General features: G+C 38.4%; 1 protein-coding gene across 1 annotated transcript; it reads left to right on the forward strand.

Annotated features, from left to right (window-relative positions):
• The first annotated feature begins 521 nt into the window (after positions 1 to 521).
• Positions 522 to 27,363, forward strand: slc1a2b (solute carrier family 1 member 2b). Its single transcript, XM_079449730.1, has 10 exons — positions 522 to 669; positions 15,335 to 15,474; positions 24,060 to 24,212; positions 24,379 to 24,629; positions 24,712 to 24,859; positions 24,948 to 25,074; positions 25,161 to 25,394; positions 25,940 to 26,134; positions 26,443 to 26,577; positions 26,695 to 27,363. The coding sequence occupies exons 2-10, from the start codon at positions 15,345 to 15,347 to the stop codon at positions 27,008 to 27,010; spliced, it is 1,689 nt and encodes a 562-aa protein (XP_079305856.1). The 5' UTR covers positions 522 to 669; positions 15,335 to 15,344; the 3' UTR covers positions 27,011 to 27,363.
• The last annotated feature ends 596 nt before the right edge of the window (positions 27,364 to 27,959 follow it).

Consider the following 27,959-nt stretch of genomic DNA (forward strand, 5'->3'; position numbering starts at 1 on the left):
TTTCAGATTTTTGGAACATAAAAACATTTAAAAATGTTAAATTAACTTGGAATTTTTCCACGTTGAATTGTTGCATTTTTTAGAAATCATAAGTGGATTGCACAATAATTCTGTGCATTCTGTTCATGCTTCATTCTCAACTGTGTTTTATTGTATGGTGTACAGTGTAAGTGCAAACTATTTGATTTAGTATATATTTATATTTTATCATATTCATCAGAGTGTTTGTTTATTAAACTGCATCTTAACATGAAAATGGATGTTAAACTGATACCGGAAAGCATTAAGGAGTAAAATTGAAACAGAGTGGGGCGCCTGTTAGACGGTATAGGTTGTACATTTATGTTTCTTCTAAAACATTGAACCAGGTGGACATACTGTACGTGGTAAGATAGCAGGGGGGCTCTGAGGGGACAGGGGGGTTGTGAGGCGGAGCTAAAGCAACGTAAACACAGCCTGTGTGCTCTCAATAAGGTAGTCTTTCTCCAGTGTGATTGTAGATGTGCTCGGAGCAGCGGATTATCCAAACTGAAGACTGGATGCACATCTATTCCTCTGCATGCTCCCAACGCATCGCATCTCATCTCATCTCACCAAAGCACATGAAAGAAACGGAGCAAAGAGTAAAGAAAACAGCAGCATTGTGAATCTTCCAGGTGGACAGTAAAGGTGAGAGCTGCATAGGTACGTTTTGCATGTCTGTTTTCACAGCTATAGCTCTATAATAATATGTTTGCCATTCTCAGAAATGATCTGTGGTTTCAGATTTACTAATGTTATCTTTCAGATGTGCTGTATATAACTGGTCTGTAAGGATAGTCTTTCTTTCTTTCTTTCTTTCTTTCTTTCTTCATTCTTTTATTCACAGTAGTAGCCTGTCTGGATTAAACACAGTTTAACAGTTTTTATCTGCTGTTGTTTTTGCCTTTGTTTATATTTTGATTTGTTGTAATGATTTAAACTTGAATTTATTCACATGTTACCAGATACACAAGGTGTACCTATTTATTTTTAAAAGCTGCATATTTCTCATGCATTAAGCTGACTAGAAGTGGCATGACTTTTTCTTTCTCTCTCTATGTACAATTATCATTTGTTTAGTTTTTTAGATCAGAATGAATCTGAAAGAAATTTATAAAAAGAAACTAATTCAAACATTGTGAAAAAAGAAATAGGGACATAATGTATACTTTACACATTGTATTTTATCCTATTGGGATTAGTTTCAAAGAATGCTATTCATATCATTTGGACATTTGAATGGTACATTTACAGTTTTGCAATCCTGCAACACTCGACTAGGAAACGAGAAAGGAAAAAAATGAAAAGCGGGAATAATGTAAATGAGCTTATTTTGTTCCGTGCAAGCCATCACATTGTCCACAAGCCGAGTAATGACTCCAAAGATGGAAGTAATATTTTATTCAAACCTGTAAAATTCACAGAGTGATGAAGCATTCGGAGTGAGATGAGCCCCTCCCCTCCTGTTTAATTTCACCATTGAAGGTCAAAGGTTAGCTGGGGAGAGCAGGTGTGGTGGGGGTGAAGTGAAGTCTGTGGGGATTGGTTGTCCTAGGTCAGGATCAATGTAAAGTGTCACCAGGGAAACATAGAATGGTGTGAATTCATCCACACAGAGTTCATTTTACCAGCTGCAAAGATGAATTAAGAGTTGATTTGATTTAAATGTGGAGGATATATTCAGGTTCTTATATAGCCTGTTAAATCAATCAAGATCAAGGCCATTACGTATGAAAGATTGAAGGGGAATTGAATGGCGGTAGAAAGGCTTTTGTTTGAATACTGTGGGCATTGAAAGCTGCTTACATGCATTCTGAACACATATCCTGGGATGAACATTCCTCTGCCTACAGGCAACTGAAGAGCAAGAAATAAGACTGAATGTGAAAAGCAAGATGCTGAAGAAGTGTGAACGAACAGAGAGAAAGAGAGCCTTTGAACAGTGTTTGACAAACGTGTGAAAACAATCAATTGTATATGTGCATGTTTCAGGCTTGAATAATCCTCCTGGGAACATGCATGTGCTGCCAAAATGTCATCCAACTCCTTTCTGTTAGCCGTCTTCATCACTTATTTCTGGGTCTTTCACCTCCCCCATCCCATCTTGTCCGGATTCTGTGTGGGCTGTAAATGAATTTGGTCATTAGAATTGGTAGAGATGGTGTCTTGGTCTTACATCGTTATGTGAGGTGTTTAAACCATTCCATTGTTCTGAGCAGGTGCACCAGGACAGAGTCTCATGTCTGGATTCCCTGTCCGATATCCTCATACATATTTAGAGAAAATTCAATCCGTTTTTGTAAACCTAAATATATAAATGAACATGGACATACAGTATTTGGAGTCTGTGAAAGTGAACCTGAAAATTGGATCCACTGTAGTGTTTTCTGTATTTGGCTTTTCTCTGCTAGGTTTCAGCTTTTATAAATCCAGACATTATATGCATTCACATGTGGCCATTAATATAGCAGCTTCCATTGATGAGAAGGACAGGCAATTCGGAATAAATCTTGTTAAAATGTTGGTTGGGAGCATCACAAACACACACAGAATTGACTGTTACAGTACATTATTTCATTTGGTGGTCAGCCGAAACGAACAAATCATGAACATCATTTAACACAAACACAAAGGCAAGAAGGACCCATCTCTGCTCTTCTGAGGCGAACGATTGTCCCGTTTCAATCTTCAAGTTTAGTTTTCAAGAGAGCATCCTCTACTCAACGCTTGTTGGCAGGGTCTCAATTGCCGCTCCCAAACCCTCAGATTCATGAGCCGTCTATTCCCAAACTACTCAAGTCATTAATGGACCTTTAAGGTAGTTTTGTGTGCACTGCCGGATATTGCGGGGCATTCATTTCACTCTTGAGTATGTAAATAAGAAAAAGTGTGGGAGCGGATAGTTGGTACTTACTTCGCCCAAGAAAGCTTTATCACCCTGGCTCGCTCTTATTGGACATGCGTGAGAATCTCAGGCCCACGCACAATGCCGTCTCTCACAATGGCACCCTATGAGCATCTCCATTGGCTTCCGGAGGGCCTCAATCTCCATCTCTCCCCCTTCTCAAAATGGCCCGGCCATAGCCGCTGGGGGAACACAGAGGCGCGTTGTGTTTACCTCCGGCCACGGCCAGCGGAACACAAAACAATCCCGTTCACTGCCTGTTTGTGAGCCCTGCTTTTGAAAGGCGGAGAAAAAAGATAGATGACAAAACAATGAAAAGCCCCTCCTGAACGTTGCACTAACAGTTTCCCAGCACAGGGAGCCTGTGAACAAGCACAGAGCCTTTAAACGGCTCCATTATTTCACAGCACTTGGCATAGCGCAAGAACGGCTTGTGTTTCAATGGCCAACTCGACACAGAACCCTTTTGTGGGAAACTTGGCTAAGCGCACATGCAGTTTACTTCATTAACATTGTCATCCATGTACTCATTTTTGGATGGTTTTTTTTCTGTAGTATATCCGTCTTTATCTCAGCAGTAATTTGTTTTTAAGAAATGTTTGAAATACATACTTCGTAGATAACGTGCACACAATAGTGATGTGGTTGTTTATGTTATGTAATTCTCAAACCCTCATGGTCAAGTGCTTCCAGTTGAACTCACTTTGCAGCATTAGTTGTGCTTGCGTGTGCATGTGCGCACACATTCAAATAAATGAGAGAACCCCTGTTAGTGAACCTCCATCAGTCACAGAAACGCAATGACCAGATGATGTTTTGTTACCCAAGACCGGGATGTGCTGCCTTCTTTCTGTCATTGTTTCATTCTCGAGTATTTGATAACAGATACAGCAGAATATAGTGTAAGAAGTGAGCCATTGTTTCTCGTTTGCTAGTGAAACGACACCATCAACCATCTTTCAGAATTTACCTAATGAACTCTAGCCCCGCTGGCTGGTGTGTATGTGTGGATTTGTTCATTTCCAGTCGTTCTCTAATGATCCTCTTCTGAATACTTCTTTCTGGCTGTCTGTGTGTGAAAGGGGTGTATGGTGTGGTGGGGGTTGGGTGGGGGATTTAATGAGCTCCTCCGGGGTTCAAGCTGAGATGATCAAATGCTGCTCTGCTCTTCATTGCAGTCACATAACAGATGTGCCACCTTTAATGAAAGCACTGGACAGAGCGCTTGATTTATGAGATGAGAGGATGCCATCACAGGCATACATCATACTGTAATATCCCATCAATGCTGGAGTGTGGAGCAGACTATTTTACATAATCTGTGATTTTTTTCTTGTACAAACTCACCAGTTAGTGTACGTGTAGAAATTAACATGACCCTTTTATGCAATAAAAAACATTCTTAGCTTTGTATACTGTGGTAGGCTAACTTAGAGCAGTTGTTGTTCTTTTGTTGCACAAATTGCTTCTATTGTTTCCCATGGCGCTTTGGATAAAATGACTTGCTTTAAATATAAAGTGTCAAACGTTTCTAAGAATGACATGATGTTTGCAACATCCGTCTTTTTTGAGATACCAGCTGAGTGCAACATAGAATGATGTGATTTCAGTCCTAAAAGAATTGGAAGAACATTCTACATCTGTAAAATACAATTCATTAAATGTTTGATATTTTATAATTAATACGATATAGTGGTTGGAGATGTGCAGAAGTCGGGAAATCGTTATATGAAGTTGTTTTTGTTTTAACAAATTACACTAAAAGACATGATGGATTCTTCTCATCAGATGTTTGTTCAGCATTGAAAAAAATGAAACCATTTTATCTGAACATGTTGACAAAGGCCTTTGGCTGTAGAAGCAACATGGCAAGGTGATTAAACTGGTTTGTGTCAAGTGGTTGAAATAGAATTATATACCGGAATACTGAAGTGGAATAAAAGAGAAACATCTAGTTCAGTATAAAGCATTTTTCAGCATATGCCCCAATTAACATTGCAAAAAAGCATTGCATTTGAGTTTAGAGATTGTACGTGTGATTAATAATGTGGGTAATGTTTTAATGTTTTATAAACGTGGCCATAAGCTAAATGCCTCGCACTGTAAATGTGCAGCATCCAGTGTCCAAGCACAATAAACACATTAACTATACAAGTATAATTGTTAGTTGCTAGAATAAACATCTTTAATGCACCGCAACCACAAGTGGCTTTGCGTGACCCTTCTTGTGACCCAAGGTTTGAGAACCTTTTATGTAAATGACCATACTGCCAGTTAGTGTAGCGGGTTGACACATTCGGGCATGAGATTGGGGGTTCACACACTCCTTTCACAATTAAATAATATCCATGGTTGGATTTAGTTTGCCATTTTATCCAATGAGTCCTAATAAATGCAACTATTTCTAAAGTGCTTATTTTATACCTCACATAACCCAGTGAAGCAGTCCCTGTATAGAGTGAATAACTGATTGTCGATCGATCGATATCCATTAATTCAGCACCACAGCAATGGACAGCACCTGATATCGTGGGACGTAATAAAGTATCCTCCTCAGGTATACATGCCTAGAAAAGATAGAACTCGAGTTAAGGTGTATCTTTAGAGTCTTTGTAGTTTTGTGATTAACAACTGAAATTCTGCTCTGTTCCTCACACAAAACATTTGTATTCCTCCAGAGAGGACTATTTTGGAAAATAAATAAATTATTGTGATTGCACTTTCATGACTGTCTGTCATGTTTTTCTTTACACTGAAGATATTTTTAAGGAATAGTTATGGTTGGGTTTAGAGGTAGGAGTATAATTTTCCTGCATATTTCGGTATATTACATTTGATATCTTTTTATAGGCCCTATTTGCTATTAAATGGGTAGGTTTGGGCTTTTGGTTTAGGGGTTGGTTAAGGGGTCTAAAAATCTTGCTTATGGATACAATAGTTGAAACGCATCGATACAAATATCTGGATGATATACAAGCTTATTAAGCTAAAAATATGTAGCAGTTTTTACACTTTATACGTTGTAATACGTCCCTATTTAACATTGCAGCATCAATAAAAACGTATGAAAATGCACGTTTTGTGCTTGTAAACTTGTACAAAAACCTATGTATAAACTATAAGATCAGACTGGTTGAGGATTACTGTTCGTTTACTGATGATAACTGTTTTCTGTACTGTTCTCTTTAAATGTTGATTTCTTTGGTTTGAAGGAATATATTATTTAATTGTACACAATTGTATACTAATGTAAATATTGAGGCTCAACATGCCTTGCACATAAATGACAATGTGGGTTATGCCCCGAGCAAATGTTGTAAAAGTCCAATGCCCATAAAGGTACTAAATGATTAGTAAACATTTATAAACATTCACAAACATGGAGAATAGTCAACTTTAGATTGGGTACTGCAAAAACATGAACAAATGATTAATAAATGATTTTCTGAAATGTCAAAATAGAAGATGTCTACACAACTAATAAACAACAAATATACTGTATGTATATTCGTTCTTAATAGGCTCTATTATGCTTGATCTAGTTGACCCACTGTAGCCTTCCATTGGCTGGCTAGATCTGCCGATTGCAGGCGGGTGGGAGTAAAAAACGGCCATTAGGTCGGCCACTTCATGCTTCGTGTAGTGTGCTGAACATGCTGCAGACAACAGGATTGTGCAGTCTTTATCATGAATAAATGCTGTTTTTGCACTTAAATAAGTACAATGAACATCAAAGGTGAAAACGTACATTTGTGTGAGTTCGCGTAACTGAATGGTAGAGAATAAACACGCAAAACACGTCATATATACACATGTGCAAAAATCACAAGAGCAACACTAGATTTGATACTCTTGGCATATATGAGAGAGAGAGAGAGAGAGAGAGAGAGAGTGAGAGAGAGAGAGAGAGTAAATCAAGTTGGAGCTGGTGAGGAACTAAGGGATCTTTCTGTTCGCGTGCATGTTTATCCATTAAGCCGCAACGATCTGTGCACTCATTACAGCTCTCAAATCCATGCATACGCACAACACCCTTATCACCTCACCTGCTCATTATAGTGTCCATGCACACAGATAGAGCACATGGGTTTGTCATATGTTTGCATTTACCTCACACTGCCCACAAAACTCTCATTTAATGTCATATTGACTTTCTCGCTCATTCAGATATCAACTACTGTCCCTTGAATACATACAGTATAATGTTGTTAGTTTAACTAGCCGTTCATTCAAAAGTCAAGTCAAGTTAAGTCAGCTTTATTTATATAGCGCTTTTTACAATTTTCATTGTTACAAAGCAGCTGTACAAGAAAACATTGACTATAAGTAAAACATAAAAGGTTATGCAAGTCAAAATACAGGTCAAATATCAGACACACAATAAATTCCTATATGCAGTGTTAATTAAATAAGACTATCACGCAAACAGTGCAAAACAGTATGCAAACGGTGGCGAGGAACCCAAAACTCCATTGGAGGAGAAAAAAAACCTCAGAGGGAGACCAGGCCTAACCAGGGGATTCCAGATCCTCTCTGACAAAAACTGCAGCCTCTGCACAAGCTCAACAGTGCTTGCACAACAAGGCAAAATAAAAAACAAAGTTAGATTTAAAATTATCATTAATAATCTAATAGCAACTGAAGTTTTGTAGAGTCTCCACGTCCTTCGTCCAGCATTTGTCAGGTCTGGGAATGGATTGCGCCCTGCCCGCTCCGGTAACCTTGGACTGCGTCCTGCCCGCTCTAGTAACCTTGGAACAATGAGACAAGACTGGCTGAGAGTAGAGTACTGTTCTGCACTCTTTGATGCAACAAATGCATCAGTTGTTATTGGAAGTGTCCCTGGTTCCGGTTGATCTAACTAGTGCAGCCTAGATCTTTGAAATATATATATTATGATAGTGAAGTGTATGCAAGAGTAAAAAGATGCGTCTTTTGTCTAGATTTAAACTGACAGAGTGTGTCTGCCTCCCGGACATTGCAGGGAAGACTGTTCCAAAGTTTAGGCGCTAGATAGGAAAAGGATCTGCCGCCTGGACTTGATTTTGAAATTCTAGGTATTACCAACTGACCTGACGCCTGAGAGCGTAGTGCACGTGATGGACTATAATATGTTAGAAGTTCTCTCAAGTAGTGAGGAGCTAAACCATGCAAGGCTTTATAGGTAATAAGCAAGATTTTAAAATTTATGCGATGCTTTACAGGTAACCAGTGCAAGGTTGACAGAACCGGGCTAATATGCTCATACTTTTTTGTACGTGTAAGAACTCGAGCTGCCGCATTTTGGACCAGTTGGAGTTTTCGTAATAGGCCTGCAGGCCAACCACCTAATAGTGCATTACAGTAATCTAGTCTTGATGTCATAAAGGCATGTATAAGCTTCTCTGCATCTGATGGTGACAGCATATGACGTAGTTTAGATTTATTTTTAAGATGGAAAAACGCAATCTTACAGGTGTTGGCGGCCTGGTTCTCAAATGACAGAGTACTATCGAATATAAAGCCAAGATTCTTAGCTAAAGATGAGGGTTTTATGAAAGATCCATCAATAGTTAAGCAAGATAGTTAAGCAAAAGAAAAGCTTGACTTGGATTGAATTACTTTGACACTTATAAGAAACTTCTGAACACATGAAACATTATTTAAGATGCAATCTGTATTACATCGACATTAAATGCAGTCAAAATAATGTCCTGAATTAAAGTTAAAGGAGCCTCCAGCTTGGCACGGAGCCTCTATGCGACTGCATTGTGTGCATTAATATGATTCAGCATCTAAAGCACAAATGCGGTATTTTCCTTTGTTGTTTTTACCTGGCGGGAACATGTGTGTCCTTGTCTGTGTATCCTCCAGCAAACATCCGACCTTTGTCTAGACATTTCTTCATTGTTGCCCTGAGTCCTGGACAGAGTTGTGCCTTTATTTGTGTGTGGCATATGTGGTTTATGAAGACACAAATTTGTATATTTACATGTGTATTACCACATAGACATGGTTTACAGGGACATTTCCTGTGTCCTCATAGACTAAGGTGACCATTTCCTAGGTAAATGCTCAATATCTCAATTGTTATAATAAGGAAATTTTGTGTTTTATATAATTTACTTTAAATTATTACTGAATTTTTGCACTATTGCAATTAATTACAGTAGTAAAATATTGTTTCCAGATCAAACTGACCATAGTTTAGCAAAACTCTATGGAAAAATTGTCCACTATGATACCGGGAACACTAACCACTGCAAATGAACAAAACAGTATTGCATGCAATAACGCACAATAAAATGACGTCTGGTCACCTTATCGAACTAAATAGTTCAGAAAGCATTCAAATAAGTTTTTATCTATCTATCTTTGACAGTGTGGTTAGAGTCTTAAGAGACAGAAAGTTTAATTTGCTCAGCATTAGTGGCATCACTCCACCCCTCCCCAACGGCTCCCTCCTCTTCTTCTTGAAGCACTGTGGTGGCTGACACATGTCAAAGATGTTGTCACATTTTTGCTTCTTTGCTGAAGGAGATGACGTATTTACGAAATGCATTCTGTAGAGCCGTTTGTCCGTTTAGGGCTACTGTAGAAACATCAAGGTAAATTCCATGTAAGGCGACCTGCGGTGTATGTAGATAATAATAACTCCTTCTAAGATTTAAAGCATTCTTAGGCGTTTTTGTTATGTCGCATGAGCATTTACTTCTCAAAATATATTGATAGTGCCAAGAACCATTAATTTTCTTTATGAATGTCAAAAGGAGAGGAATGCAGCCTCAATAAACATGCACGGATAAATTCACAGTACCATCACACTTTTCTGCACATAGCTAGTTCTTAAAATGGTGCTATATAATTAACTTAACCTCAAACCCTGCCAATACTGCTTTCTTTCCATATTTTTATGTTTCCACATTCTTTTTCACGACCGTTAACTGAAGAAACACATACTGAGTGTGATATTTTGTGTCTGCTGATATTATTGAGCATAGGCTGATACTAAGAACTCTGGGATTCTGGTGTAACAGTTCTATGGTATGTGAAGAGCTGAAGAGAAGATGAGTTCTCTCTTTGTCTTGTTTGTTTCAAGCAAGGTCATAAGGTTGTAATAGATGACAGAGAGAGAGAGAGAGAGAGAGAGAGAGAGAGAGATACAGAGAAAGAAGGAAAGACGGAGAGAGAAACTTCGCCCAGGGAAGGTAGCATAAAATTAGGATAATCACCATCAATTGTGCCACACAGTGGGCTGCCATAGCTGAAAGATTCATTCTTTCGAAAAAAGAGTGGATTGGGGAAGAGGAGAATGGACCCATGTCCCCCTCTGAGTCCATCCGCCGCTCTCCCACGGTAGGCACATTCATGACATCAGCGGGCTGAATGGGGCTGGCATTCCCCAGCATCCCTCTCCATGCCAGACTGAACCCAAAGCTTTGCTGAGGGGTACTTGCAGGGAAAAGGGCAGGGGGGGCAAGACAAAAGCCCTCAGATGGGTAGACAAGTAGCCGTGGAACTTCACATGGTCCCTGCCAAGAATGATAGAAAAAAAGGAGGGAATTTTGCGTTACCTTTCACTGGCCTCTTTTGGCATGGAACTGGCAGTTCACATCAAACACATGCATGCACACACACACACACACACAATCTACATTCCACCCATAACTGCTGTTGTCTTTCCACATGTCAGATTGTTCTGATCATCATCTTTGATGACCATTATGATTGCATGATTACTCTGGTAACTCAAATAAATTACATCATGCCTTATTTAAAGACACAGTTTTTAATTATTTTTACATGTTTTCTAGGTCTTTCCTTTCTTTTACTGAGCTGCCGACAGGGCTGAGAAGCATATTTTGCCCTTATTACATTTAGAGGGAAACGTTTTTATCAGTGTTGTCTTTTAAGTCTACAGGAGGATGCAAATGATATATGTTCTGTATAGTAGCTGTATTCTATGTGTAATATAGTTGAACTATGCATTGAAAAATGCGTTTTTAGTCTTGGCAATTTTTTAGATTGTCTTTATTTTTGTTCGTCCTTTGCTAAGTCCCATTTTATTGACTTTTATATAGTACACTGTATAAAAACATAAAGGAAACACCTAAATCACACTACAATAGATTTCAATGAACAAAATAGCCAGGTTAAATCTCTTCACTTACATACTTTGCGTAACTTGCGAGAACAAAATAATGTGACAATGAAAGCCAAAATTATAAAGACATTCGGGGCAGGAATTACAGTAAAATCACTGTAATTTTTTTAAATATTGGCTCATTCAACTTTTAAAAATTATCCACAGTAACTAATAATGTTAGTCAGTAATGTGCATGGCCCTGTGCCAGTATGAATGTCTGGGCGTACTCCTGATGAGATGGCACATGGTCTCCTGTGGAATCTCCTCTCAGACCTGGATCATAGCATAAGTGAGCTCCTGGGCAGTCTATGGTGCTATTTAATGGCTTTGGATACATGAGATCCCAGAGGTTCTCAACTGGATTTAGGTCTGGAGAACGTGAGGGGCCAGTAAATGTCATCGATGCCTTCATCATCCAGAAACAGCTTAGAGACTCTGGCCACATAAGGTCGGGTATTATCATGCACCAGGAGGGCTCTGCACTGCACCCAGCATAAGATCTGACAATAGAGTGGAGGATTTCATTTCAATACTTTTATGGAACTTTGTAACAAAGTGTCACTTTAGTATCATCTTAAAACTGGGTATTTTAGAACTAAACTGTAAAATGTGTGTCTATAGCTCAGATTATGTTATTGAAAGAATTTCAATGTTTGTTCATATTGAAATCTCTATTCTTGCTGTCTGAGACAACCTGAACACAGTCCTACAAAGAAAACAGGAATAAGAAAGATAGGAGTAGTACATTTTGCTAACTTTAATTTAAATACATTAGATATCCTAAGATGAACTGGTGTTCCTGATGGCCCGCTATTGTTTGGGGACGGAACAGATGATTTGGGCGCTCAGATGGACGTATAATAAATGTGAATGCACGCAACACGAATGCAGAACACACGAAAATACATGACTGTTTTAGTGGTGGGCGGAGCGAAGCTTCGTGAAACACCCTTATCAGTTTAATGAAATGTGCTGTATGGTTTCAAGGTTTCGAAACAATTCAACACCCGCCTCCACAGCGACCCTTTTAGGGCAACACAGGCAAATTACCACTATGTTTCAATGATTTAGACAATCGTTAACAAATTACAATTCTTTACAAATGCCCTGAAGCTCTCCTTCTCCACTGAAAATGGCTGTAAATGTTTGATCATGTCCACTCAAGCCTCTGCAAGGACGCAGGGAGCCATCCTTCCTTTCAACGAAGAAGAATCCCACACCCACAGGGGATGAGGAGTACCGAATGAGTCCAGCCAGGAGGGACTCCTGAATGTACTTATCCATCGCCTCTCTCTCTGGCCCAGACAGGGAGTACAAACGACCTTTAGGCGGAGAAGTGCCCGGGAGGAGGGTAATGGCGCAGACAAGGGAGCGATGCGGAGGTAGGGAGGTAGCCCGGGACTTGCTGAACACCGCGCTGAGATCTCGGTACTCCAGTGGGACGCTGGTCAAGTCTGCGTGAGGCACCTGAGGAACACAAGACAGAGAAACAGGAGAGGGAGCAGGACCCAGACAAGACAAATTACAAGACTGACCCCAGGCTAACAGGGAATCGTTCCTCCAGTCCACATGAGGATTGTTTTACGAACCACGGATACCCAAGAACAATCTGGTTATTTGGGGAATTGAGGACGTAAAACACAATGCTCTTGTGGCGGTTTCCTGAGAGAACTAAACTTACACAGGGTGTGACGCAAGTGATGGAAGCAAAACGATTGCCTGTGAGCGACTCGACATCCATGGGATCGGTGAGGGGAATGAAAGGGATTCCCCATCTCCGGGCTGTGGAGGCATCGATGAAGTTCCCTTCTGCCCCTGAGTCAAGGAGAGCGTGGCCAACCAGTGAAGATCCCCGTAACAGGAGTTTGAAGGGCAACAAAGCCCGGCTGGACGGAGAGGTAAAGGGGAAATAACGCCCACAGGACTCTCCGGGTTACTGAAGGACCTTGGGATAGGCTTTGTTTCTTCTCTTGGGGGGTAAGGTGAAGGCGCCCGATATGCATGGGTCCGGTCTCGGCGAGTTGCAGTCTATTGGGAGCAGCAGAGGTAGCGGGCTTGAGATATCAACAAAACAATAGAGCCGCCTAGTGGCAACTCCCCGAATGGACTGAATACAGAAAGTCAAGCTGCCAAGCGGCAATCCCTTCGAAGGGAACAGAATACAGAAAGTCAGGGCAACTAGCGCCAAACACTTCGGACACCGAACCTGCCGGGAAGGAGAGTAAAAAACTAAGTCTGGGGGGTTGAACTGCATCCAATTAAAGGCATGTATAATTATAAAGGATCACACACGGTAAACCAAAATCAACACCACAGTGTCTTAACAGCGCGGTGATAATGAACCTGAACATATTTAACTCTACAGTTACAGCTTTTTACAACCTTTGCCTAAACAACATGATTATTTTCAAAAATGATACAGTTGGGGACAAAAATATTAGCCCCCTGCGTATATATGAGCTAAGAATGCTGTGAAAATAAATATAAATTGTTTCTACTTTTGATCTTTTATTAAAAATAAATCACAAAAATACATTTCACTGAAGAAAACCATTGAAAGTGTATGAGGGTTGGCCGAATTATCTTTTATCCAAAGCGACTTTGCGTGTACCAAGCATTAATTCATAGAGGTAGCAAAAGAATAAGAAGTGCAATAACGGGTTACTAGGTACCACAAAGCAAGACAATGTCTGTTGGGAGAGAAAAAACTGTTAGATTTAGCATATTCCTGTGGACCGTTGCTGAAAATTATCAGTTTTTAGTTTTTTCTTGAAGGATGTGAGGGATGTGGCAGATCGGATTGAATTGAAGATTGTTCCACCAGCCAGGGATAGCAAAGGAGAATGAGCGGGAGATTGATCTTGTGCCCTTCTGCGTAATGGAACAAATTTGGAGTGGTTTGATGGCTTGTGTTGGAAGACCTGCAAGAAGAGCGTTCCAATAGTCCAGCCTAGAAAGCACACTGGCTTTGTTAAGCAGTTGCGCTGCAAGTCCTTAGGTAAGGCCTGATATTCTGGATTTTGTCTTGGCAATGTTTTTCGTGAAGGACAGCTGATCGTCAAAGTCAACACCAAGGTTTGCTGGAGGATGTGGAGGGTGTAACAATTATTGCATTTGCAATAACAACTGCTCTGAATCTTCTCAGGACGAACTAGGATAGCTACTGTATGGAAAGAACTGGATTTTGACCATAGAACCCATTCCTGGTTGAAGTTGAAGTATGCTACATTAATATGGTGGACTTTGACATTGCATTAGAATTTTGTTTATTGAACTGTTTCCCACACTAGTTGTGGGGATGGAGGTGCAGTTTTCTCTTATTTCTTTCAAATGCTTTCTGTTTTCTGCAATTCTCTATATGTGATTCAAGTCTTTGGCCACTTAAATTATTCTAAATTAATAAGACAATATAGACACACTCTTTCGGTAAATTTGCAACATCTCCAGTCGATTAAAACTACTTGATCATTGCCCTCATGTTTTTTATTGTTTTAACTCTTTCCTTAAGACCACTTTCTATTTTGTGTAGCACAACAATCTTTTGTTAATGCTCTTTATTTGACCCATTATTGATAAATGATAAAGAGGATTCGTGGTACTTAACTAGAGGTCCTGTCTGGACATCATCATGTTTCTAGTAACCTTTGTGTGCTAACTTAATGTAAATATCAATGGGAATACAGTATACATCAGAGATATTTTCTTTTGGGTCTAATCATTTTGGCGTGTGTATAAGAGAAAAACATTTATTTCATAATGTGATGTCTCCACTTTCAATTCTGTGATTTTGTTTATATAAAAGATAAAAAGTAGAAATAATGCAGATATATTTCCACAACATTCTTTGCCCATATTTACCAAGTTGCCTAATATTTTTGTCCCCAACTGTTTGGTGGAATTTATTATTTTTATGAATTATTATTGCAAGGGTTAGTGTCTCGCTACGTGGTCCAATACAAAGTACACAACGGAGACGATTATCCAATACACACATTTATTCATAATACTTCCAAGAAGAAAATAAAAGAGCGTCCGCACACACACACACGCACACACAGGGTAACGCGAAACAATAACCAGCAATTGAGCTAGGGAGAACACAGGGCTTAAATACTCACCCTATTGTTTGAGATAATACAAAGCTGCAATGTTTAGGACTGATTAGACATTTACATCAAAAGTTTATATGACATTCATGATAAAAAAAATGTATATCCTTCAGTGATAAATATTTAATAATTTATTGTTTCCTTTTTATTTCATGTAACTCTATGTTTTCGCAGTTCTGACAGCATGCCGAAGCACGTGGAAGTAAGAATGCACGAAAGCCACTTGGAGCCTATAGAGACCAGGCCACGTTCCAAACTAGGCACAATATGCCAGAAGATGCGCAAGAACCTGCTGCTCACGTTGACTGTGATGGGTGAGTAAATATCTTGCAACCGCACTTGGAACTGCTCTGCCTGTGGCCGTGGCCTGGTGGTTAGAGCATTGGGCTTGTGATCAGAAGGTTGCTGGTTCGAATCTCAGCGTATGTCATGACTGAAGTGCCCTTGAGCAAGACACCTTACCCCTGATTGCTCTGCAGTAATGTGCCACTGTAAAAACTGGATAAAAGCTTCTGCCAAATGAATGAATGTAATATTCTGTTTTTCAACCATTACACTGGCTATGCCAATGCCGTCGTGTTTTAGTGGTATTTGACACCAATAAAAATAAGTTTGTTCATGGATGTTTGAGTGCTTTCATGGAGCTATAGGGAATACAGAAAGTCACTATTCGCAAAATGTAAGACAATGCAGCATAGGCAGCGATTCTAATGTTGCATTTGGTGCACAGATCCAGGCAAGTCACATCATACAAAACTGTAAATAGTGTGGAAGGGATCACACCAAAGGTACATGCAGCATTTGGAGAAAACTGGAGAAAATGTTGAAAGATAAAGGATTTTATGAGAAAATTCATCTCTATACTGTATGTATAAAACTTCTCAGAAATGCTCTTAAAAATAGTCTTAAGCTTTGACTTAAGTGTAAAAAGCTCTTAGTAAGAAGTAGGACATTTCTAAGACTAGGATACTTTTAAAAAGAAGCTAAAAGCAACGTTCAGTTAAGTTTAAGACCGATTCTTAAGTTCTGACTTTATTGTATTCCCTAATTCACAGTACAACACTTATTTAAACACACACCTCTGAATCAGCCAAGAGGGAGCCTGCAATGGTGAAGTCACAGCAGCATTACACCATTTATTCTGAATTTAGACTGAATTAAGACTTTACAAAATGTTTATATTTAATTGATTATTTTTTTATTAATTTATACAAACAGCTGCAATACATAACTTATTTAAAATAAACCAAAATGTAGTTATTGGGCAAGTACATCAATATGATGTGTCTTCATACCTTCCACTGATTTAAAACAACAGCTTATAATAGTGATTGAAAAGTTGAGCTGTACTATTTTGTAGGACATTTAACATTGGTTGAATTCATCCCATATGAAGATAAATACATAAAGTTACCTGCAATTTTTCCAACAGAGATGGCAACAGAGATGCAAAAGTCAAGTCAAGTCAACTTTATTTATATAGCGCTTTTTACAATTTTCATTGTAACAAAGCAGCTGTACAAGAAAACATTGACTATAAGTAAAACATAAAAGGTTATGGAAGTCAAAACACAGGTCAAATATCAGACACACAATAAATTCCTATATGCAGTGTTCATTAAATAAGACTTCTAATTCATTAAATAAGACTTCAAATTCTAGCAGCCCCCCCGGCCAGGCAAACAGTGCAAAACAGTATGTAAACGGTGGCGAAGAACCCAAAACTCCATTGGAGGAGAAAAAAACCTCAGAGGGAAACCAGGCCTAACCAGGGGATTCCAGTTCCCCTCTGGCAAAAACTGCAGCCTCTGCACAAGTTCGACAGTGCTTGCACAACAAGGCAAAATAAAAAAAGTTAGATTTAAAATTAATTAATAATCTAATAGTGACTGAAGTTTTGTAGAGTCTCCACGTCCTTCGTCCAGCATTTGTCAGGTCTGGGAATGGATTGCGCCCTGCCCGCTCCGGTAACCTTGGACTGTATCCTGCCCGCTCTAGTAACCTTGGAACAATGAGACAAGACCAGTGCAAGGTTGACAAAACCGGGCTAATATGCTCATACTTTTTTGTATGCGTAAGAACTCGAGCTGGTGCATTTTGGACCAGTTGGAGTTTTTGTAATAGGCCTGCAGGTCAACCACCTAATAGTGCATTACAGTAATCTAGTCTTGATGTCATAAAGACATGTATAAGCTTCTCTGCATCTGATGGTGACAGCATATGTCGTAGTTTAAATATATTTTTAAGATGGAAAAACACAATTTTACAGGTGTTGGCGACCTGGTTCTCAAATGACAGAGTACTATCGAATATAAAGCCAAGATTCTTAGCTGAAGATGAGGGTTTTATGGAAGATCCATCAATAGTTAAGCAGTATTCTTGGTTGTTACGTAGGGCGGTTTTCGGTCCGATAAGTAACACTTCAGTTTTGTCCGAGTTCAGTAATAAGAAATTATTACTCATCCACTTTTTTATATCAACTATGCATTCCACTATTCGATGGAATTGCTGTGTTTCATGAGGCTTCGAGGAAATATAGAGTTGCGTATCATCAGCATAACAGTGAAAGCTTACTCCGTGTCGCTTTATTATATCTCCTAGAGGTAGCATGTATAATGCGAAGAGCATAGGCCCTAAGACTGAGCCCTGTAGTACAACGTACTGGACATGCGATTTGCGTGATACCTCATTGTTTATTGCTACATATTGAAAACGGTCGCATAAATAAGATCTAAGCCATTTCAAAGCTATTTCCTTAATACCGACATCATTTTCAAGTCTATGTAGGAGCGTGCTGTGGTCAATGGTGTCGAATGCAGCACTAAGATCTAGCAGCACCAATAAGGAGATACAACCTCGGTCGGACGCCATAAGCAGATCATTTGTAACTCTAATCAGAGCAGTCTCTGTACTGTGATGTGCTCTAAATCCAGAAATCTTCATTAATCTCATTCCTTTGGAGGAAGGAGCATATTTGAGTTGAGACTACTTTTTCCAGAACTGTAGATAAGGTAGATTCGAAATAGGTCTGTAGTTAACTAGTTCTCCAGTGTCCAGATGGGGTTTTTTGACAAGGGGCCTTATAACAGCCACCTTATATGCTTTAGGCACATGTCCTAATGTCAGAGATGAGTTAATAATGCTAAGTAGAGGATCTATAATTTCTGGGAGGATCTCTTTCAGTAGATTTGTAGGTATAGGGTCTAACATGCATGAAGTTGATTTAGATGATCTAATGATTTTAGAGAGTTCATCGTGATCTATAGTAGTTAGTTGTAGTTAGTTGGCGCTGTAGTTAGTCGTTTGTTCAGCGGGATTCACTTCTGGTTGCATAGTTATAATTTTTTCTCTAATATCTTGGATTTTATTTGTGAAATAGTTCATAAAATCATCACTGCTATGCTGGTATACAGCATCAGAAGTCGCTGACGATTTATTTTTGGTTAATTTAGCCACTGTATCAAATAAAAACCTAGGGTTATGCTGGTTTTCTTCTATTAGTGATGAAAAGTAGGCAGATCTAGACGTTTTTAGGGCTTTCCTGTATTTTTTAATACTATCCTTCCAGGCAGTATGAAATACCTCTAATTTAGTTTTCTTAAAGTTGCGCTCCATTTCTCGTGCCGCTTTCTTTAGAGCCTGAGTGAGTTCATTATTCCACGGTGTCGGTCTGTCATTTTTAATCTTCTTTAAGTGCAGAGGAGCAACTATGTCTAGCGTTTCCGAGAAGGTGGCATTAATATTTTCAATGGTAAAGTCAAGATCTTCAACGTTATTACTCATGCTAGAGATTTGAGACAATTCAGGCAAATTATCTAGAAACGCACCTTTTGAAGTCGAAGTTATTGTTCTGCAATATTTGTAACTTGGAGTTTGATTTGCCACCATTGGGTAGTGAAGCAAGCATGATACCAGATAATGATCCGAAATGTCTCTGCTCTGCTGAAGGATTTTTACGTCATCCATGTTTATACCGTAAGACAATATTAAATCTAAAGTATGATTACGAAGGTGAGTAGGTCCCGACACATGTTGACGTGGCGACTCTACAAAACTTCAGTCGCTATTAGATTAATAATGATAATTTTAAATCTAACTTTGTTTTTTATTTTGCCTTGTTGTGCAAGCACTGTCGAGCTTGTGCAGAGGCTGCAGTTTTTGCCAGAGGGGAACTGGAATCCCCTGGTTAGGCCTGGTCTCCCTCTGAGGTTTTTTTTCTCCTCCAATGGAGTTTTGGGTTCCTCGCCACCGTTTGCATACTGTTTTGCACTGTTTGCCTGGCCGGGGGGGCTGCTAGAATTTGATAGTCTTATTTAATTAACTCTGCATATAGGAATTTATTGTGTGTCTGATATTTGACCTGTGTTTTGACTTCCATAACCTTTTATGTTTTACTTATAGTCAATGTTTTCTTGTACAGCTGCTTTGTAACAATGAAAATTGTAAAAAGCGGATTTATAAATAAAGATTTGACTTGACTTGACTAACGCCCATGGAGTTAAGAGTGTCTTTAAAAGCCATTCCTAAAGCATCTGTATCATTATCTACATGAATGTTAAAGTCACCAACAACAAGGACTCTGTCTGCAGCCAGTACAAGTTCTGATAAGAACCCACCAAATTCTTTAATAAAATCTGTGTGGTGCCCTGGAGGCCTATATACAATAGCCAGAATACATTTTAAAGATGTTTTGTCCTTAGTATTAGGTATTGATGCATCAAGTACCATGACTTCAAAATAATTGTATTTAGGATTAGACTTCTGAGAAATGCTAAAAGAGTTACGGTAAAGTGCAGCAATACCTCCCCTCTGCCTTTTAGGCGAGGGAATATTACAGTCTCTGACATCGTGCCTGCGAGCTCACACACCTCTTTAATATTATCTTTTGTGATCTCCGATTGATGGAGTCGAACATCATTTGTGCCGACGTGAATAACAATCTTACTAAATTTATGATTAGCCTTAGCCAGCACATTTAAATTTGACTTGATGTGAGGCGCTCTGGCTCCCGGTAAACATTTGACTATGGTGGCTGGTGCCTCTATGTTAACGTTCCGAACAATAGAATCACCGATAACTAGGGCACTTTCAGCAGGTTTATCAGTCGGTGCGTCACTGAGCGGGGCAAACCTGTTCGAGACTGTAGTCGGAACGGTTGAGTGATGTTTTGACCTGCAACTACTCCATCTCACAGTCACAAAGCTTCCCAGCTGCGGGGGTTGTTCAACCGGAACCGAACTGTGCGCCCTAATATTGCTCGCATCCAAAGTGTTTTCTAAGCTCCTTACATTCTTACTATCCTCAGATAAAGATTGGATGCGAGACTCTAATTCTGAGATCTTCTCTGTCAGCCAAGCTATTTCCCTGCATTTATCGCATGTAAAGCCCTCGCCGCTGACAGAGAAGGCTAAGCTAAACATTTGACATGAGGTGCAAGTGACAATAATAAGAGAAGAAGCCATAACTCACCGGGTTTGAAGAGAAATTCCAATTTACCAAGGCTGCTCGGTGATTCTTAGTATATACGCTTAAGAGAGAAACCGTTAGCACACAAGAAAACTAGAAGGCGAGATGATATTTAGCAGTGTAAACAGAAAGCCAGCTAGCACGCTTGTGCTATGCTAACGCCGCTGAGTGTTTTGGTTTAAGATCTTCAAGTAAATAACCAGGAGATGGTCATTGAGATATCAGGATAAGTTTAGCAACAGCAGTGATAAGTAACAATGTATTCTATGAATAAAATACACTAATATGAAAGAAAGTACAAGTGCAGTGATACAACAAACCGATTCCGCTGCAGTGAGGTGAAACTCCGTCTACCGGAAGCCAGTGAGCTGATGATTGACTTTAGATTAGATTGACTTTAGATAAAAGAAAATCTCAAAATATTATTTTGCATTATGTGCAAAACTATTATAAATATGTATTATTTTTTGGCTTGATCTCACACACTTTTAATTAAGTTTACATTTACATTTATTAATTTGGCAGAAGGTTTTATCCAAAGCGACTTACAAGTAGGAGAGCATATAACACTTTTTAAAGGGGCCCTTCTTCGGAACAATGGATGTTCATGTTTCTAGTTTTAAAAAACACTTTATATTCAACATATTTCAAGTGTATTGTTCACTGCTCTCCATCTTCTCGTAAAACGATCGTTTTTTTCTTTCTATGAAGTCCCTCCTTCCGAAACTCTCATTCGGAAGTGTCACCTTATACAACGGCTGTTTTTTGTGAAATGTTCAGGGCTAATTATTTTCACCCGATGTGCATGTGGTAGATGAATAATGTTAATGTGGCAACGTGTAATACTTTTTCTATGTAGATGGGACTTATCTACTGTAATTGTGCTGTTACAGTAATGTATTTTGCACGTTCTAGGGAAATCAAAAGTTAAATTCAAAATGAGAAAACGCTGTCTATGTGTTTGTTGAACCACATTTTATTAGACTATATTACATTACCAGTACTTTATTAATAATTAGCACAAAGTGTGTTCATTATGAATATGAACCTTTCAATTCGAGAATGATAAAGGGAAGAGCTGATCAATCCAATTTCGCAGCAAATCAGGCATTAGTTTTCTTTAAGTATTGCCTTCTGCAGTTGTTGGAACATATGATAGGCAGTGAGTAATATAGAAGGTTATTAACAGCCTGAAAATCACACATGGTTCCTCTAAATTATTCGAAGATAGTTCACAGAAGTCTCAAAGAAATCATGGCTGCACTAAACAGCAGCAGGAGAAAGACATAGAAACTAACTAATTAAAGCATTTTGACCATTTCTCTTTTAAACACAACTTTCTTACTTTCATGTAATTAAAGATGGAGTCAATGATGAACAGACCAGGGGCTGGATGTATAATGCTGCCAAGAATAAAAATGTGGCCTAAAGTGTGTCACAATTCTAAGAATGAGGTCATTTTACTCTTATTCCTAGACTTAAACAGCTCACCAAAAAATAAATTACTCTTCCTCAAGTTGTTTTTATCCTGTATAAATTAAAAAAAGACATATATATGGTTACATATTAGCAATTTCAGTTCTGTGACATCATCAACTAACATAGATTGTATAATTTTTGTTCTGTTGAACACAAAGTTTGATATTTTGAAGAATCAAGGAAAAGAAAGAGTTCTGGGGGACCTTTGAATACTGTTTAATTTGTCCTACTATAGTGATGTAACTGGAATTGATAATTGCTAGCATTCTTCCAAATATCTTTCTCCGTGTTCATCAAAACAAAGTTAATGATGACAGAGTTTAATTATTTGGGTGAACTTTAAGAACAAGTGATAAGATAAGATTCATAAAGGTTCGACCTAGTGTTAAGACACTAGGGCTGTGTCTGAAATCGCCTACTTCCATACTGTATAGTAGGTGAAAATGAGTATGAGTCATGAATAGTATCTCAGTATGCAAAAAACAGTAGGCGAGAAATATGATGCCACGTGAGCTGAGCAATGGTCAAATTTCAAAAGTAAATCAAATAAATATAGCTGAAAACTTTAAGGAGGCTAAAAAACTTCCTGGTTAAATAAATCAGTCTAGATTAAAGTAGGCCAATGTGAACAACAAAGCCAATTTTGGTTATATTTTATATAAAATTGCCAAAATTATTCGCCAAAAAATATTTTTTCTGCCAAAGTCTGAGGTGTCTAAGCCCAGATGAACTAGGCCTACAATCTGTTTGAAAAAGAAACACAAAACTAGTCCTAAAGGAAAAAAACAAGTTGACAAAAAGATTGAATTCAATATTTGGTGATAAAATCATTTAACCAGTGATTTATTCAATTCAATTCAATTTTTATTTATATAGCGCTTTTCACAATTTGCATTGTTCCAAAGCAGCTTTACAGGGGAAAAACGAAAAACCCAAGAAAGGGTAAAACACACTACATGGTGTGTTATATAATAAACCCAATTATTCTAGTAAATAATATCTAATGTCAGCATCTCCTGGTGGTTTATTTTGCATATTTAGCTTTAAGTGAATGCTTGGCTGAACAGATGTGTCTTTAATCTAGATTTAAATTGGGCGAGTGTGTCTGATCCTGGAATAATATCAGGAAGGTTATTCCAGAGTTTAGGTGCTACGTATGAGAAAGCTCGACCCCCTTTGGTGGATTTAGTTATTCTAGGTATTATCAAAAGTCCTGCGTTTTGAGATCTTAGAGAGCGTGATGGGATTTATAAGCTTTCTTCGGTAGCCAGGTCATTTTGACAGGGGAACAACTATAAGTGTTATAGGGTTAAAAGTGTAACCATTAAACTACTGTTACTGCAGTAAAACCGTCATAATGGTTGATACAGTATATAGCTGTATAAATCCGCCATGGTTTTTCAGAAGCCTGCAGGGGTATTGTCTAAAACGTCTTTTTCTTATAGCATACTAAGTGCGTTGATCCTCTTGCAATTTGTGGGTTACATTTGCAAATGATTCACAGAGCCAGCTATGTGGTCCGTTATGTGTTGGGAGAGAGCATTATGTTGCTTTTATATGGGGACCCTAATTCACACTCAAGCTCTTCTTTTTGATCCATTTTAAGGGTTTGCAACTTTGGTATTTTCTTTATACACAACTTTGCAGCCTAAGTGCTGAAATAAATTACTGAAATTCAAGGTAAATTGTGCAAAATGAAGTGTGCAAAATAAAAACATAAAAATAATTTTGAATTATGGGCACAAATAAGTATAAGATGCAAGCTGTAACTTTTGCCTCTGTGTCAACATCTCTGTTTAAATCTTTAAACTGCAGATTATTTTAGGTACTTACCTTTTAATACACCTTTCTAAATATGCTTTTGGGTCATTTTGGGGTTTTTCATGCTCTTTAATTGTTTACTGAATTATTATAAAAATCTGAATACGTTCTTTCTAACACTGTTCCACTATAGGAGTGATTTTGGGAGCTGTGTCTGGCATGCTGCTGCGTGTTGCTTCCCCGATTGATGACAACATTGTTATGGTAATTGCTTTCCCGGGAGATATTCTAATGAGGATGCTAAAGATGCTCATCCTTCCCTTAATCATCTCCAGCTTAATTACAGGTAACACAAAGCTGTAACCAACAAGATTTGAACAGCTGACTAAATGACAAGTTGAACCGATAAACAAATCCGGTTGACCTGTATACTATTAAACACCGTTTAGCAATCTGAAACCGAATAGAAAACTATAAGTGTACAATAATCAGCTAAATTCTTTTTTACAAAGGTCTTTCTGGTCTGGATGCAAAGTCAAGTGGTCGTCTGGGTTCCAGAGCCATGATTTATTATATGACCACCACTATCATTGCGGCTGTGCTGGGGGTTATCCTGGTGCTTCTCATTCACCCTGGTAATCCAAAACTCAAGGAGAATCTGGGAGAGGGAGCCAAAAACGATGAGGTTTCCAGTCTTGATGCCTTTTTTGATCTTATCAGAAACCTCTTTCCCGAGAACTTGGTTCAGGCTTGCTTCCAGCAGGTAAGATGCGTCCTACTATATGCGCTCATTAGGAAATTGCTATGAAATGGGGAATTAATTGATGTGATGTTTAAATACACAGGTCCAAACTGTTGTAAAGAAGGTAGAGGTTCTACCTGATTTTGATGATACCAATAGCACGGGTGACTTCCTCTCCAATGCCACCAAGCCTCCCCCAATTTTCATAGACAAGAAATCTCTGCAATACAAGAGTGGAATGAATGTGTTAGGTATGGGCATTACTTTTGAGACAACTACGTGTCCTTACTTTCTATTCATATAGTTCACATTTTACTTGTTGACATTGATATGTTCTAGGAATAATTGGATTCTTCATCGCCTTTGGTATTTGTATGGGCAAGATGGGAGAAAAAGCCAAGCTTATGATTGAATTCTTCAACATTCTCAATGAGATTGTAATGAAGCTGGTTATCATGATCATGTGGTAATTATTTAATCTTCAAACTGCAGCATAGTTAGGAACTTCTATAAATTTTACATGGATGGACTCACATCACAATCATTTCATAGGTATTCACCCTTTGGCATCGCTTGCCTCATCTGTGGAAAGATCATCTCCATAAGAGATTTGGAGGTAGTGGCTAGGCAACTGGGGATGTACATGGTAACAGTTATCATTGGTCTGATCATCCATGGTGCCATATTCCTGCCGTGTATCTACTTTGCAATTGTGAGGAAAAACCCCTACTCGTTCTTCATGGGTATCTTCCAAGCCTGGATCACTGCTTTGGGCACAGCCTCTAGGTATGAGACATCTTTCGGGTTTTGCATTAAAATGGCTTTTTACCAGATCTATTAATCACCACATTTAACATGTGCAGTAGGCGATTTATGACAAATAAAATTAGAACATTTGTAATTGATATTAACAAAAAGACAAAAAGAGTTTATTGATATATCATGGTCTGTTTGAATACTGGATTTTGATAGGTTGGAAGGCGTGCATTAAAACCATTCAATAGGGCAGTTACATTCAATTTAATCAACATTTGAAATTAACTGACAAAATAACTTTTGTGAACATCATTGGCAGCTTTAACTTGGCAAATGACCATGGTATAAGCGGGATAATCCACAGCTAGCCCTGGGGGATGTCCGCTTCCCGAATGGTCTGTTATGTGGTTGTTTTTAAAAACGTGATTGAAAATGTTTTGCATGAAAAAATACATTACTGTATCTAAACATAAATGTATCTACATTTAGTTAAGATTGTTGTTAAATTAGCCAGCCAAAATGCTAATTGTTGAGACACAGATCCAAGCATAACTTACTTGTTTGTCTTCTTTTAGCGCCGGTACTCTGCCTGTAACGTTCCGTTGTCTTGAGGAGAACCTCGGTATTGACAAAAGAGTTACACGTTTTGTGCTTCCAGTCGGAGCAACCATTAACATGGATGGCACGGCTCTCTATGAGGCTGTCGCTGCCATTTTCATTGCCCAAATGAATGGAATTTATTTAGATCCCGGTCAGATTGTCACTGTCAGGTAAAACAGAATATTTACATACTGTATATTATATTTATCTATTATGAACAAACTTACTTTTAATCTTTTGTTTTAAACATATAATTCAACTTGTTCATTCATAACTTATAAATTAAGAATTCATAATTATATATTATCATCTTTCCAAAACGTAAGTAGATAAGATGAGCATAAATCACATATTAAACACAAAAATCAAGTGTTTTTATACCAGTTAGACATTTTTTTGTGTTGCATTGAATACAGGATGAGTGCCTACTAGATTTGAATATTCAACAAGTGCTTGTACCCTTCCTTCCACAATTTAGTCTTACAGCAACACTTGCCAGTATCGGAGCAGCGAGTATCCCGAGTGCTGGACTTGTTACCATGCTACTTATTCTGACAGCTGTAGGACTGCCAACCCAAGACATCAGTCTGCTGGTGGCTGTTGATTGGCTTCTGTGGGTATTCTGAATCTACACTGTGAATCTATATTTATTCCTGATTTGTTTATTTAGGTTTGGAAATCGTTTGCATGTTGAAGCGAAGCTTTTAACCTGCTTATTTATTCATTACAGAGATCGTTTCCGTACCTCAGTCAATGTGGTTGGAGACTCCTATGGGGCTGGCATTGTCTACCACTTGTCCAAGGCAGAGCTTGATGCCCTAGATGCACAGCATGGAAAGTCAGATGACATAGAGATGACCAAGACCCAGTCCTACTATGATGACCTCAAAAACCATCACGAAAACAACTCCAACCAGTGCGTCCATGCTGCTCAAAATTCTGTGTTAGTAGATGATTGCAAGGTACAAATCACGCTTGCGGACGTAGACATATCTTACTCATCACAAATCCTTGCATGTTATCCATCCATCCGTCCATCGATATAAAAATAAATACATACATACATCTAAATTATTTTTTAATATGCAGGGAGCAGATTTTGTGCCTTTTTCCACATATAGTTTATACAAATCCAAAAATCAAATCTCTTTGATTTACTATTAATTGTGCACATGGCATATTGGGCTGTTAATAAGATTTGATTCAAGATTTCTGTAGTCAGAAGGTCTGCTCCTGTTCATAGCTTGCATGCTCTTTTTCTAAATCAACCAAAACTAACCCAGTTTATCTACAAATGCAACCACGGTAGAAGCTTTGCAAATAATCACTCACAAATGTCTGTAAAAATGCTGTACCTTGTAAAGTTTTCAAATAAATAACTTTTGGTTTCATTCAATACAATACACCTCCAAATCAGAACAATTTGGGACACTACGTAAATAAAAACTGAATGCAATCATGTTGATATTAACTCAGCACTGTACTGTAGTTTACATTTGATGGCTGCAACAAGTCTCAAAAAAGTTGGGACTGTAAAAAAAGGATATAAAGGTAAGTGTTTTTAAAAAAAGAAACTAATTAGGGTACCTGCCAAAAGGTCAGTGACATGATTGTAGAGGCTATGAGGTAACAATGAGCAAAGGTCTAATAATCTGTTAAAAACCGTGTCTACAGATTGTGTAACAATATAATGAAATGAAAAGTGTGACAAAGAAGCCCCAGGACAGTCGAGCAGCTAGAATCCGGAGACTGTCCTCCAAAACAAACGAGCCTATACTGTAGATCATTTGTACAAGCATTTTATTATGACAGGATGAGTACCCTCTAGTGTCATTAGCTTATTTCGACCTTCGGTTGACATGCATGTATTGACATTCAGGATACTCTATTGCTTTTGCTTGTTCAATTTATGCATTTTTATTATTTTACTTGTAAGTATCAATAGTTTCATGAATATTTATGGTTTTAAAGATATTTTGGAGCCCCTAACCCCAA

Source organism: Barbatula barbatula, assembly GCF_947034865.1.
Source record: "Barbatula barbatula genome assembly, chromosome: 25".
In the NCBI taxonomy this organism is placed as follows: Eukaryota; Metazoa; Chordata; class Actinopteri; order Cypriniformes; family Nemacheilidae; genus Barbatula; species Barbatula barbatula.